The following is a 15,714-nucleotide window of genomic DNA, read 5'->3' as shown; positions in this document are numbered from 1 at the left end:
AAAGTATTAAGTATACTAAAATTTATTTTAATATATATTTTATACTAATAATTAATTTTTATAATTTATTTTAATGTACATCTATGATAATTTTTTTTTTTAAAAAAATGACTTAAAGGGAGCAACTAAATTGTTTGTCGGTTGGGGTGGGGAAGAGAGGGACAAATAACAAATTTTTGGCTGATACACACACTGTAATTCATGGAGTGCAAAGCGGCAATGCTTTAATTAATTAATAATATCTGAATCGGAAAAGTATAGGGAATAACCAGGACTGGCAATTATGAATAGATACAGTAGGGTAGGATTTAGATTACGTCTTAACTTTATTTATAGGTTTAAATTTTTTTTAAAGTTCAGTTCTACTATATGATATAAGAATTTTTTATTTTTAATATTAAAGTGGTAGTTGTATTTTTTTTAATAATTTAGAGAAAAAATCGGATCGTCCGATTTATTAGAGGTACAGAAATCGGATCATCCGATTTCTAGAGGTATACAAATCGATCTGTCTGATTTATAGAGGTATAGAATTCGAATCATCTAATTTGTGAGAGATATACAACTCGAACCATCCGATTTGTGTTAAAAAAATTAAAAAGTTTAAAGTACAGAAATTAAACTGTTTAATTTGTGTATTTTTTATAATTTTAAAAAATACTAAAAGATTACAATATTAAAATATATCACTATTTTTACTTTCATAACAAAAAAATTAGCCATATAAATATAATATGGTGATATGGTGACTATGGCGTAACATACATTTCTTTGAGAAAATTGACCTTTTGAAAAGTTGTGGACAATATTTGGTGAAGAGTAATTTAATTAATGTAAGTGGTAGCAACTCACCAAGCATCAATTCTACATCAAATGGACATTTTCGAATTAGTGAGGCTTTTTATAAACTTTTTATTTTTTTACACTGGAGGCCCTAGGGCCAGGAACAAAACAAAAAGTAAAACAGATTAATGGGGAAAAAAACCTTCACTTCTATCAACAAATAAAATTTGAGTGGTCTTTTTAAAAAGATGATCCCAAGTCGTATACTCTCTGATCATTTTTTTTGGGGTCATGATTAGCCTCTCTCTATATATGTGGCTAAAACTTAAATCTTAGTTTTTGGAATCGGCCCAATAATACAAAACATAAAAAATTCGGAATTGAGAATATTTTTTACTAATGAACAACAAAAAAATTCTAGACAACAGGGCAAAGAAGTACTAGTGTTTGCTCTCATGTGTGGCTGGAGCCCAATTTAAATTAATCAGAATTTATGGATAGATTTTAGACACTATTTTATTCTGTAGAAAAGTTATGTATATAAAAATAGCTAAAATTACTATTTGACAATAGGGATGTTTAAATTCAAACCGATCTAAATTAAATTTTTTATTCAATCCAATTCAAATCGAAAATAAATTAAAACTGCATTAATTCGGATTTGATTGGATTCTATTTTTTGTAAACCGCTGGATTGGATCGGATTTCTCATATATTATTAGTATTTAATAAATATTTTATATTCAAAATATTATTTATTTATTTATTTTAACTAACCTATAATTTTATTTCTATTATTATATTATAGTTGGCTTTTTAAGATATTGTTAAGACTTATTATGTCATTGTTGATTATTTAAAAGAAAAAGTCTAGGGGCCAGCAGTTTTATTGAATTTTGGCCAGCATGTAACCAGCAGAGGAAGGTGAGCCTTTGGATGAAATCTCATACCAATCTCACACCATCAAATCATCATTGATGGCTAGTTGATGGCTAACAATCACATAAATTACTGGCTCCCTAGCATTGCTCTATTTAAAATTTGATGTTGAAACTTGTTATATGTATTTAATTTTTTTATTTAAAAAATTGCAAATCCAAACAGATTCAAACCGCTTGTAATCGGATCGAATCGAATCGGATTTCCAAAAAAGTTCATTCAATCCAAACCGCACCGCACATAAATTAAGCGTTTGGATCGGATGACTTTTTTTCTTAAAACCGAACCAAACCGCACCGCGAACACCCCTATTTGACAATACTTTTTAATTTGATCAAATTCTTTATTTTTTATTTCTTCAAATTAAAAAGTAATATAAAATAGTGAAAACATATGATCTTCATTTTTTAGTTATATTGTTTTAGTATTGGCAAAGTTTTATAACTATTTTACTCATCATAATCATAGTTTCCTAAAACTATGCATATAAAAAATAAGGAAAAGTATATGGAATCAACTAATAATCAGCCAAGAATGAAACAACATAATTAATTATAATTAGTTTTATTAATTTATAATTTAATTTGTTTGTTAAATTATTGTTGACCACGTTAGTGTTAGGAGAGAATCACGGAACAGATGCTTTGATCATTCATTAGTTGATTCCATATAATTAATTATGTTTTATTAATGTGTAACATATGAAACATAGAAATCATATCCAAAACCATCCAATTTACAAGAAAAAGAAACATCCGTGTGCCTATTAGTAGCAACATCCGGTTACCAGTTGGCTGATTCTTGACTTATATAGAGTTGGTTCCCTAGCATTGTTGAAAAAATAATTATCTAAAAGTAATACCACCAAACGAAAAAGTAATGATGCATAATTAATACAGGATTAACAACACGTTGCAATCAACTTTTACACACAACTAGAATACAAGTAAGTGCAACCACGTAATCTTTCAATAATTCTCCATGTGTGTATTTATCCTCAAAGAATATGTAAACTCAATTATGCATGCCAAATTAGGAATAGAATCAAGCACAGGCTTTGGAATATTCTTTGTCATGAGGCATGCTTCGTTTATAACCTTCTAAAAATGTTCAATTTCCTCATGATGCCTCTTTTTCTGAAATGCCATATTGCTTCATGCAACATTATTCAACTGCGGAAGCAACATGAACCCTTTGTTGCTCATACTAAACACAAATCAAATCCGAGAGCTCATCAGTTAGATTTGTTGTATAATAATTGTCAATATACTTGCTGAATTATTTATTTATTCTTATATTATTTAAATTCAATTTTCAAACAACTTATCTAATATATATGAAAACTTCCATTTCACTGTTAATTACGGTTAAGAGTACAGGTAGTTATTAAAGGTTTGTGATAGTTGGTGAGGATAGGTTGGTATTGCTGTTAGCCTTTCTTTCTCTTTCCAAGCTCTTATAAAAGAGTTTCCAATGAAACAGTAAAAAGATGTGTGAGTAGTGATATGTTATTATAGCAGTATTTATATATTCCAATAGATGATACAACTTTGGCTATTTATAGCAAGCTGTCATAGATCTATTATTATAACTGAAAATAGAATGAGAACAAACTAAGCTAACTGTCACTAACTGACTTGATATGATCTTGATCTTGATTTTTTATCACATTACTTTTTTTTTTTTTATCTCTATTACTTACCCTCAAACTCATGGTGAGTTTGGAAAGAACTTTGAGTTTGAAACGAAATTTTTCAAAGGTAGGAGCTAATAAGGCTTTGGTAAAAATGTCAACAATCTGTTCTGTAGATGGAATATGAATAACCTTCAATTGCTTTTAGTTGACCCTCTTACGAACAAAGTGTAAATCCAACTCAAAATGTTTTATGCGACTATATAAAATTGGGTTTTTAGCAAGTAACACCACACTCATATTATCACAGAATAGAGTGGGAATAAGAGAGGTTTGAATGTGAAGTTTCTTCAATAGGTTTTGTAGTAAAAAAATTTCAGAATCTACTGCTGCTAATCCTCAATATTTAGCCTCTAGAGTTTCAGCCAGGTATCTCAAAATCCTCTTTACATATTTTCAGTGTGTAAGAAGAGATTTTTGTATATACTGACCTTATTAACCGAAAAAGAAAGCTCATGTCTTGTAAGAGTTGCAAATTGTAATGATCGACTAAAGACCTGTATAAGGAGGGGTTATCAAATTCATCTCCTCCTTGGCTCTGGCTCGAGAGATTCAAATTTGTGACCATAGAAGTTGGAACACCTTTGGGGTGTAGCATATTTGCTTTTTCTAACAGATTTGTAATATACTTTGTTTGAGACAAGTGATAAGAATTCGAAGATAATTTAGTGGCTTCAATGCTTAAGAGGTAGCTGAATCCAGCACATAATTAGTTAAAAATGATCACATATCTTATTAATTAAAATTAATTCTTTCAAAAATTTTAAAAAATTTGAAAATAAATTATAAATTATTAATTATTTAAAAGACATAGTACCCTTATAGAATACAAGATATAAGATATTTTTATAAAATTTTTCTTTTAACAACGTAAATTTAGAAAAAAATAAATATTTTTTACAAGAAAATAATATCTAAAGTATATAATGGGATTATCAAAATATAAATACGTAAATTATTATTAATATAATAATATGAATGTTAAATATATTAATATAAAAAATAAAAGTTTTTAAAAAATAAATATAGAGATTATTATATAAAAATTAATTTGAAAGATAGAAAGACTTGAGGGTATGATATTAAATTAGTTAAATAAAAAAATTAGTGAATTAAACAATTAAGACATAAATTCATTACATAGTAAAAAATAAAACATATAAAACTATTAAATTATATAACTTTTTTTATTTTTTAAACACATATCTTATATATAAGTATAATTTTTTAAAATTTTGGGGCTAAACCCTCCAAGATCTTTTAGAGAAAAAATATTGTTCAATTGAATAATAGTTGTTTGAATGACACTATTATCATTACCAGTAATAAGAAGATCATTAGAGAATAATGTTATCATAGGTTTTAACAAATAAGGAAAGATCTGACCTTGTTCTATAGAATCCAAACTCATCTAGTATTGAAACCAATTTCAGAAACCAAGCTCGAGGATCTCGTTTAAGTCCATAAATTGACTTATTTAACTTAAAGACACACGGGGAATCACCCTGTTGGAAGCCTAGTGGCTGAGACATGTATACAAGTTCATGAGATCTCCATTCAAAAATGCATTGTTGAAATTTAGTTACCTGATTTTCCAATGAAAGCTTAAAGCCAAAGATAGTACCACCCGAATTGTAGATGGTTTAATGATAGGAGTAAAAGTTTGATCATAATCAAGTCCCTCGATTTAGTGGTTATCCACTTTGCCACTAATCGAGCTTTGTACTTCAATATTTGACCATTTGAATATATTTTGTTGGCAAAAATCCATCTACATCCGATTACCTTGTCGGTGGTTACTGAATTTACCAATGTCTATATGTTTGTTTTGTATAAGACTTGTAATTCTTCCATCATAGCATTTTTTCGATGTGATGATTTTAGTGCAGCTGCAACTGAAGAGGATATATTATTAATAAGATCAAGATTGGTAGAAAGTGAGGCTATGAGAGCTTTTAGTTTAATAATTCCTGATTTGGATCTGGTATGCATATGGTACATGTTAAAGGGAATTTTTGTAAGGGGTGAATTTTCAAATCCAATGACAATGTCATTGATTGGTATACTATGAGGATGTAAGAAAGTGTGAGGCTAGTTAGACTTCGCCTGTGAGGTTGGTAATGAAGTGGTGGGTTCTGAAGATTGCGATTGTGAGATCTGAGATCACATGACTAGGGGCAGTAGCATGAGTGGAAGTAGTAGTTTGAGATGATAATAAAGCTGTAGAACTTGAATAAGGTGGAGGAAAAGAAATAATTAGCATAAAAAGATATGTATGAGGAAATTGAACTGTTGGCAAGGAAGGCTTTGTAAATGAAAATAGTTCAGAATAAGGATACCTGCCTTCATCAAACAAGACATGTCTTGTGATGATAACTTTACCTTATCTTATCAAACATTTGTAACTTTTGTGATGAGGTGCATAACCAAAGAATACAGAGAGTTGTGACTTAAAATCTAATTTATGAGAATTATAAGGCTTCAAACAAGGAAAGGCAGCACTACCAAATTTTTTAAAAAAAAAAGAATAATCAGGTGGATGATGATGTAAAAGTTCAAATGGGAAAAAATATTAGTTAGAGGAAAAGAGTCTGTAATGATATATGTAGCAGAGATAAATACATCATCCCAATGGATTAAGGGCATTGAGGTAGTGGCTAAAAGTGCCAAGCCAACTTCGCTCACATGTCTGTGCTTTTTCTCTGCCTTCCCATTCTGTTGATGAGTGTAAGGGCAGGAGAATCGATGAGTTACACCTTCTTGAGCTAGATACTGAGTAAATGCAGTAGAAAGGTACTCTTTACCATGATCAATCTGCAATTGTTTAGCTTCAAACCAGTGAACTTTTTCATTTCAGCTTTAAATTGTAAAAAAGCTTGGAAAGCCTGTGATTTGGTATGCAGTAAGTAAATACAAGTATACTTAGTGTAAGCATCTATAAATGAAATATAGTATGTGAAACCATAAAAAGATGTATATAGTGCAGGGCCCCAAATGTCACTATAAACCATCTCTAAAAGGGCATGGAAATTGAAATAATCCAGTTTAAAAGGGAGTAGATGCATTTTAGCCTGACAATAATATTCATAAAGACTTGATTTTATTGAATGTTTAGAAATAGGTAGATTACATTGATTCATTACAGAGATAACTATTTTTGAAGCACAGTGACCTAAACGTTTGTGCCACAAATTGTAAGTATCTAATTGTGAAGTATAAGCAGTGGGAAAAGAAATATAAGAAACAGAATCTGATGTAGTGGGATTACTAATCTTAGGTTTAGTTTTGGTTATAGCAATTCTATCAAACTTGTACACCCCATTATATGGATCTCCTTGTAGAAGAACCTCCTAGGTGTCCTGAGATTTCACATAGCAAACGTTAGGATGAAACTCAAAAAAGCATGCATTATCAGTAACAAACTTATGTACACTTACTAAATTCTATGTAATTTCTGAAACATGAAAGAATTTGTTTAAAAGAAAGCATTTCTTGGTATCTAAGCTAACTGAATATGAATGACCAGTATGAGATATACTACTACCTGATTCCTTAACTAAGAGAAGTTGATTGATACCAAGAAATTCAGAAGGTGCCAAAAGTGATTGATACCAACTTGCATCTGATAATGTGGAGGGGGTAGCCATATATGCTCTTGGATTATGAAATATAGTAGGAGGTGATAATAATCCAGATTGAATTGGAGATCTTGAAGTTGAGGAAGTAGCTTGATATTGTGGATCAAAACGATGAAATCATGATAATGCAGTATGACCTATTCTTCTACAAACTTGACACATTGGCCTAGAATCAGAATTTGTGTAACACCCTTAATTTTAACACAAGGGTGTTACAATTTGCAAACCTGCCTCTCTGAAAATTTCATCCCGGTCGTCCTCTTCTTCCAACATAATTTGTATTATTAGGTGGTCTTGAAGTGAAGATATTGATTGAGTATAATGTGCCTGCATTGTTCCCAAAGTTGTCTTTCGAAATTTCTCAATCATTTCTTCATGTCCAAGAAGAAGTGCTTCAGCTTCAATAAGGGATGGGAGCCACTTAAATAAAGATGTTAAAAATGTCTTTTTTTAAAGATATTTTTTAAAAACTAAAATTTAATACATATAAGTAATTAAATTATATTATTTTTATTAAAATTAGATCGGACAAATAAATTTAGCAAAAAAATTAATAAATTAAATTTTGAATCGGTATAAATTAATATTTTTTATAAAAAATTACTACAATATCCCTATTATAAAATACAACTAAAATATTCCATATATATATATATATTAATTTTAAAAACTTTAAATTCTAACCCAATAACGACAGAGAAGAAAATGACTAGAATTTATGATTCTCAAAATTAATATATATAATAAGAGTATTTTAGTCATTTTATATAATAGGGGTATTATAATCATTTAAAAAATAATATTAATTTAGACCGATTCAAAATTTGATTCACTATTTTTCGGTCAAATTAATTTGTCTGACCTAATTTTGACAACAATAACACAATTTAAGTGATTATATATGTTAAATTTTAATTATTAAAAAATATCTTTAAAAAAAGACGTTTTATGCGTCTTTATGGGAGCATTCCCCATAAGGGATATGGACCCCAATTTTCCCATAACTATTGAGAGATATAATGCATAATCTTAATCTTTAAGAGACAAAGTGTAGCCTATTGATGCCATAGAGTCTACAATTTCTCGGATCTTGTTGATATACTCTGTAGCAGTCAGTCCTTGTTTTTTTACAGATTTCAATTGATTCCTCAATTGTTGAATCTTGATCTTTGAAGTCTTAGCAAAATATTCAGTAATGGTTGTCCAAGCTTGATAAGCATATTTGCAGTCCAACATTTGATTCTTAAAGGTGAGGTCTAGAGAGGAGAGGAGCCATGTCATAAGGTAAAATAATCTTTTTTCTTCCAATCTTTATATGTTTTTGATTCTGTTTTAGTTTCTTTTGTAGCATCGGACTCAAACTGTAATGGGATATTGTCAGCACAAAGATGATCAACAAGATTATTAGCATTGATAACATGAAGAGCAAGTTGCTGCCAAGTCCAAAAAGTATTTTCAGTCACTTTATTTAGAACGGATGTAGTAAAAGGTGGAGAAAAGGGGGAAGAGGATGAAGAAGGAGTATTCTGACGAGGGATGATCCAGGTCATGGATTGATCACCAAGGCTTTGATACCATAAAAGAGTTTTCAATAAAATAGTAAAAAGATGTATGAGTAGTCTGAACTGTTATTGTAGCAAGTATTCATATATTCCAATAGATGATACTGTTTTAGCTACTTATAACAAGCTAACATAGATCTATTACAACTGAAAACAGAATGAAAATAAACTAAGCTAACTATCACTGAAATATTTGATCTTGATCTTTTATCACATTACTTTCTTTATCTGTATTATGTTATGTTTTTGTGTGACATTATCATTAGAGGATACATGTTTTTAAATTAATCATGTAATTTTTTTTATTAAAATAACATACATAATTATATATAACAAAATTTATTAACGAAATTATAGGATTAAAATTAAAAATTTTAAAATATTTATAAAAGTACTTATATTTAAGTAATATTATGAAAAAATAGAAGATAAATTAATACGTTTAAAAGATATTAGAAATTTTAAATTTATAACATAAAATGGCATAGAAATTGTTTAGGCTAACGATATTCAATTCAGTGACTAAAATGAATTACTTAGTGCAAAGTTGGTGACCAATTTAGTGCACTTGCAACACTAACATACTAGATAACATGTGAATAAATTATAGATGAATTTTTTGGTATTTATAACTTGGTATCTAACTTTGGCCTAACTTATTTTTTATAGTAAATTTTGAATATTTAATAATTATTTATTTTATACTTTTAAAATTAAATATTAATTTTTAACCATTTTTGATAAATTAAACAAACACTTTTAAAAACTATAGCAATCACCTAAATTATATGGGAAGTGTTAGTAAATAATGACCATCTTGAATAATATGAACAACCACCAATCAAATAAAAATACATTACATCCTAATTTAATGCTACTAATTAAATTTAAGATTAATTTACTCTTTTAACCATATTAATTCACATTATTCAAAAATATTGTTAGTTACTTATACTTTCTCAAATTATATTACCACACATGGCACCAAACTACAGACAAATAATATTGTGAAATATAGTATTATCACGTCAATATATCGTATGTTAATATGTTATTCATAAATCCATTATTATATTATTACATATGACTAAACCATAATATGACATGTCTCACTAAAAATTCATGTCATCAAATCACATCACATCATGAAGCTATTTACAAACAAAGAATCTAAAAACTAAAGTAATGCACATTTTTGATGATCTCAAACACATAATTACTGATGTAATTGGGATTTCGAAAATTATTAAGTGTGTACCACAAAAATCATTTTAGAATTTAACTCGATAAAAAACTAACTGTTGCCAAAGAACTTGGTATCCGTAGTTACAAGACAATACAAATAAACAATAACAACGAGAACAACATACATATAATTAAAGATTAATTAAAGCCAAACACTCAAAAGTTTATTTGGACCACAAACTGCTACATGACCACGGGATCCAAAAACAGTGCCACAATGTGGTCTTTGAAGAGTGCACAATTTGTAACTTTATCCTCAGAATTCGCATATAGAAACTCACATACGCGTGCCTTGTTAACAATGCAATCAAGGACTGGCCTTGGAATATACCCAATTAACTTGAGGTACTCTTCATTCATATCCTTCCAACAATTATTGATATCCTTTTTTATGAATTCACAGGCCTCTTCTTGTGAAAAGCCATATTGCTTCATGCAACATTCTACGGCCGAAGCACCGTGTTCTCTTTGCTGCTCAAACTACAAATAATTGATCAAATCCAAATTAAAAGTTGAATTATGCATATTATTGTCAAAAAGTATTAAAATAAACCAACTATATATGTGTGTTTCAGTGAGTGTAAAATTAATAATCACTTTGTTAAATTATTATTGATTCAATTATTTAGGGAAATAATAAGATAGTATAGGCCCATGATTTAAAAAATATTCCACATTAATTAACACCTAAACAAAAAATAATAATATTTTAGTAAATGGATTTAATTTATATCTATCAACTTAATTATATTATCATACTATTATGTGAAAGTTAATAAATAAAAAAGTCAAACTTAATTATTAAGTTTTGGTTTTTTATCACAACTAGTAGTTGCTTCTTTACACCCTTATAAAATTATCAATACTTCAATTAAATTCGTAACTATTTATAGCTGATTAAAATTAAACTTTATTGTTAGTAATATAACCATTTAAAAAAGTTATTTCATAATATGATAAAAGAAGCTCTTGCGTTAAAAAAATATTTTAAATATATAATAATTCATATTTTTTATCAAAATAAATAATTTTATGAGAAGCTCTCTCTTCTTATATATGTATGTTAAAATTATGGAAAATTATATATTAACATCAATATATGTCATGAAACAACTTTTTTAACTTGTCTTCTTAAATAAAAGTTTTTTTGTTTTTTGGATTTTATTAAAAAAAATTTATAATTTTTTTATTTATCTTATATTATTTTTTAAAGACAATAAGATCAAATTCTAGATCTATCTTTTTTATATAAAAATTTTAACACCGTATTAATAACAAATCACTCCTCTTAAAAATTTAAACTAATAAAAAGAGATATATAAATAATTATATCTTTATCATATACCTTGTGTGAAGCCAAATCATTTATGAGTCTGGAAACAAGTGACGAAGCATGTACGATAAGTGGAGCAGTTTTATTGAATTTTGGCCAGCATGTAACCAGTAGAGGAAGGTGAGTCATTGGATGAAATCTCATACCAATCTCACACCATCAAATCATCATTGATGACTAACAATCACAAAAATTACTGATCCCTAGGATTGCTCTTATTAGAAATCCAATGAAGAGTTTCTTTGGTTGCAAATTCTCCCAAAGCAATAAACATTATTGTAAACGCTTGATATGCTGTACTAGCAGCACCATTAACCTTACGCTCGTCATATGTTGGAATATATCCGTCATGGCACCATCTTGCTTCATCCATGTAACCTTGTACATAATGACACAGCTGCAGATTAATTAATATAACTTCATTAAAATGATGATGAATGAATATAATAATTAATTTAAAATTAAAAAAGTCAAGAATAAAGCTTACGGCCTGTTTGAAACATTGCAACACCAAGTCTGATTCTCCACTTCCAGCACTTAACTCTATTATTTCATCAACAATTTCTACAATTGCATTAAAAATCGCCTTAAAGCACTCTGGAAGAGATGCAATGTAGCTAATATCCCATCTGAAACACAAAAGGGTTAAAAACTAATTAAGAAAGAAACATGATCATGGAATTGAATTCTTAAGATAATAACCCAAATAAATATAAACTCATTGATCAATATGTATAGATTCTTCTTAATTGAGATATGTAGCATAATAATATAAAATTGGTCAATTCTTACCTTCGGATTGCCTGTGTGAGGAGCTCAAGTTCTTCGATTGTTCCATAGACATCATAAGTATCATCAAATATAGTCATCCATTGACACACTTTGGCCATCACAACTCTAAAAGTAGTATATTTAGGCTCAGAGTTCATAGCAAATGGCCAGAAGTATAACTCAGTTATCCTCTCTCTTGCATAAGGGACCTTTTTCGAAAATTCTAACTTTTCCCACCACCTGTTGATTATAGGAACTTCTCTTTAAACAAAGAATTCTAATAAGAAGTGCTTAGCTAGATTTAAAAGGAAAAGTCTAGGGAGCTAGCAATTTTATTGCATTTTGACCAGCATGTAACCAGCAGAGAAAGGTGAGCCATTGGATGAAATCTCATACCAATTTCATACCATCAAATCATCATTGATGGCTAGTTGATGGCTACCAATCACAAATGTTACTGGCCCCTCGATTTAAAATACTTACTTGATGGCACTACCAACTTCTTTCTGATACCATTTCTGGAGCATATTGAAATCTAGTTTTGCAAACTTTAGAAGAACTTCATCATGCGTAGAACCTTTTTCGTAAAAAGACATATATGACCTTGCCATTATTCTTGGAATTGCCTTGTGAAAAGGTTGTACTAAGCTTTGATTGACTTGTTCAGCAAGAGATGGACTCAATTGATTGGTGATGGACTTAAGTTTATTGTATGTGAATTTATGTGCTTCCTCTAATATATCTTCTCCATGAATTCTTAACTGTGCAGCCTCATACAAGCTCCACATTCCTTCAACATCTTGAACAACAATTATTTCATCGAATTCTCCTTTTATATTCTTGAATTTGTTGAAAACATCTGTATAATTCATATTTATACTAACTAGTGTGAATCCATAATTAATAATTGCTATTTTTAATATTGTAATTATAAATATAAAAGATAAAAAAAATTAGTTTTATATGTACCTGATGAAATGTTATATCCTTTTTGTCGGAGCAAACGAAAAAGTAATGCAGTAAAGTGAAGGTCACATTCTTCTATTGCAAGATTTTTGTCCGTAAAATCATTGTGGATGTGTACTAATATTCTGTCAATCTCATTTTCAAAATGATAAGATATACTCAATCGTTGAATTGAATCAATTAAGCTTAGTCTTTGTAAGATATTATTGTCATTCGAAGACAAATTCATCTTCACTTTTTCTTTATGCATTTGAACTTCTTGTTTCATGATTTCGTTCACTTCCTGCAAATGTTTTCAATTTAATATTTAATTCAAAGGAATAACAAATTAACAAATGATGAGAGTACGTCATTTCTCTTTACATATGATCAACTATTCAATTTGATCTAAATAAATTTATTATGATATTTCTTTTTTCTTTTAAAAATAATAAGAATGGAAAATTAACAAATAATGAGAGTACGTCATATCTCTTTACATATGATCAACTATTCAATATTATATAAATTTATTATGACATTTCTTTTTTCTTTTAGAGATAATAAAAATCGAAAACTAAATCTTTCTATTATAGATATTCTAATATAATATAATGATATTATGATAGATAAAAAAAATTATATAAATAATTATATTTTTAACAAAATTATTATATGATGATTTGTTGAGAAAGTTATAGGATGTAACACTTAAATATAATCAGATACAAATTAAACTGATATTAGTAATGTTTTGGAAAAGTATAGGTAACCAATAAAATTTTTGAACAATGTGTAAACAATGTGAATTAATAGAGTTAAAAGAGTAAATTTAATTAGTAGTATTAAATTAGAGTGTAATGTATTTTCATTTAATTAGTAGTTGTTCATGTTGTTCAAAATTTTTTATTGTTTTCCTACCACTCCCCGTATGTTTTATGTTTCAGTTATTATGCATATCATATCATTTCTCAATTTAATTTGGTTGTTAAATAAATTTTTTAAGTTTTCAGTATTAAAAATAGAAAATTTTTGTGAAAGCAAATATTTACTAAAGTTGCTTTTCAGTTTTCAGTATGAGTTAACTTCCCTCAAAGTTATATTATATATTTTTGTTGTTGTGAAAAAATATAACGTAAAAGATTGAAAGTTGTGCCATTTTAATAATAAGGAAATTAAAGAAGAGTTTTTATTTGTTTGATAAGAAAACAAAAACGTAAGTTAAGAAATATAAAAGTCAATATTTAAATGAATCTGATTTATTAATTAACTATATAATTTTTTTCTCTTTTCAACTTAATTAAGTTATCTTTATTAATAAAAAAATAAAAAACAAATAAGAAAAAAGAAAGAAAGTATATTATAAAAAAAGACAGTCCGATGCATAAATATGTTAATGCAAGATTTGGAAAAAAACTCCATCCAAAGAGTATATTATACACGATCTAATTTAATAATTATTTCCGTGATTATTCAGACAGTTTGAACCGGTAATCTTCAAATCACATAAAAATAATTCAATTATTACTCTAAAATTTTCCTTTAAAACATGTGTATATATAAACTAAGATTTTAATTTAGATGCATTGATTGACTCTCTAAAGTGTTTTGTAATATCGTGTAATTATACTTATTTTTTTGGATGATCATCCACACGGTTAATGTGAAATATAGTTATTTTTATTGGGTGATATCGCGTACTTAGATACACGTAAAAAACTATTTTACATTGACAGTGTATCAAAATTAAATTCATAAATTAAATTCATAAACTAATTATATATTTTTATAACAAAACATGAATTTAATTTTAATACACTATCAGTGTTTAATTTTAATACACTGTCAGTGTAAAAACAACTTTATACATATATCTAATGACATACATAATATAATATCATAAAAAATAACTACTACTTTTATTAACTGCGTGAATAATTATTCAAAAGGACAAATATAATTGTACGACCGTACAAAATATTTAGAGGCATCAAAATTAAATTCAACGAAATATATGTCCAAATATATACAAAAAAGTTATGAAAATTTTTGAGGTTGCCTTTGCATATTAGAAATACAATAATATAGATAACTTCTTTTATACAACTAGGGATCCTATCCATATATATAACTATCATTCTTGTTAAAGCAACTTTACTTAAAACTACTTATAATTTATCCAATTTACACAATACACCACTTATCCAAGCATTATTTTGAGTCTCTGGCGTAACAGTGATCAGCTATCCATATTTTGAATATACGTAATAATTCAAAAAATTACCATGATAATATATGTATAAGTTTAACAATATACTGATATTTCATCATAGAAAATTAAAAAAGATACCAAGGATTCAGAATCAGCATATTTTCGGAAAGTATCGTGCCAAATGCAAGGAGCAAAATTTGCAGAGCGTGGCTTTGAGTTAGAAGGGGCAGGTTGACTCAAAGTCATCACTGGAACTGAAGCTGAAAGCGACATTGTGGTGTTTTTGATATATATATATATATATATATGGTACTGGGCAATGGACGAAGTATGCTAAGGAATTTAAGAACTAGTCACTATATATAGATGTGAGTTTTAAGGTGTCTTTCACTAATTAAAAGGTTGAGAAAAATTTATTTTTCTCTCTCACTAGATGGTTAAAATGATACTTTTTTTTCTTCTATTTATAAAAATATACATTCTCCTTTTTTTATAATTTTTAAATTTTTTTAATTTATTTTATTTTTTTGTGTTAACTAATTTTAACTTTATCTATTTTTCAAAAAAAAATAAATTATTTTTTACAAAAATAT

The 15,714-nt window shown here is 27.8% G+C and overlaps 2 protein-coding genes across 2 annotated transcripts in view; both read right to left on the bottom strand.

The window, feature by feature from the left end:
• LOC107462321 (probable sesquiterpene synthase) overlaps positions 1–7,062 on the bottom strand; it is a 26,101-nt gene extending 19,039 nt beyond the window's left edge. The window contains exons 1-2 of the mRNA XM_052253368.1: positions 6,925–7,062; positions 6,101–6,229 (exon numbers count right to left, since the gene is read on the bottom strand). Of these exons, the coding sequence (XP_052109328.1) occupies positions 6,101–6,229; positions 6,925–7,062 (267 nt within the window). The remainder of the gene's footprint in view (positions 1–6,100; positions 6,230–6,924) is intronic.
• Positions 7,063–10,043: 2,981 nt separating this feature from the next.
• Positions 10,044–15,714, bottom strand: part of LOC127741258 (sesquiterpene synthase 16-like) — an 11,513-nt gene continuing 5,842 nt past the window's right edge. The window contains exons 2-8 of the mRNA XM_052253367.1: positions 12,926–13,213; positions 12,448–12,797; positions 11,986–12,204; positions 11,681–11,822; positions 11,391–11,590; positions 11,206–11,233; positions 10,044–10,340 (exon numbers count right to left, since the gene is read on the bottom strand). Of these exons, the coding sequence (XP_052109327.1) occupies positions 10,044–10,340; positions 11,206–11,233; positions 11,391–11,590; positions 11,681–11,822; positions 11,986–12,204; positions 12,448–12,797; positions 12,926–13,213 (1,524 nt within the window). The remainder of the gene's footprint in view (positions 10,341–11,205; positions 11,234–11,390; positions 11,591–11,680; positions 11,823–11,985; positions 12,205–12,447; positions 12,798–12,925; positions 13,214–15,714) is intronic.

Source organism: Arachis duranensis, chromosome 8 (genome assembly GCF_000817695.3).
Source record: "Arachis duranensis cultivar V14167 chromosome 8, aradu.V14167.gnm2.J7QH, whole genome shotgun sequence".
In the NCBI taxonomy this organism is placed as follows: domain Eukaryota; kingdom Viridiplantae; phylum Streptophyta; class Magnoliopsida; order Fabales; family Fabaceae; genus Arachis; species Arachis duranensis.
Note: the sequence above shows the minus strand (reverse complement) of the source record. Positions and strands in the feature narration are given on the sequence as shown.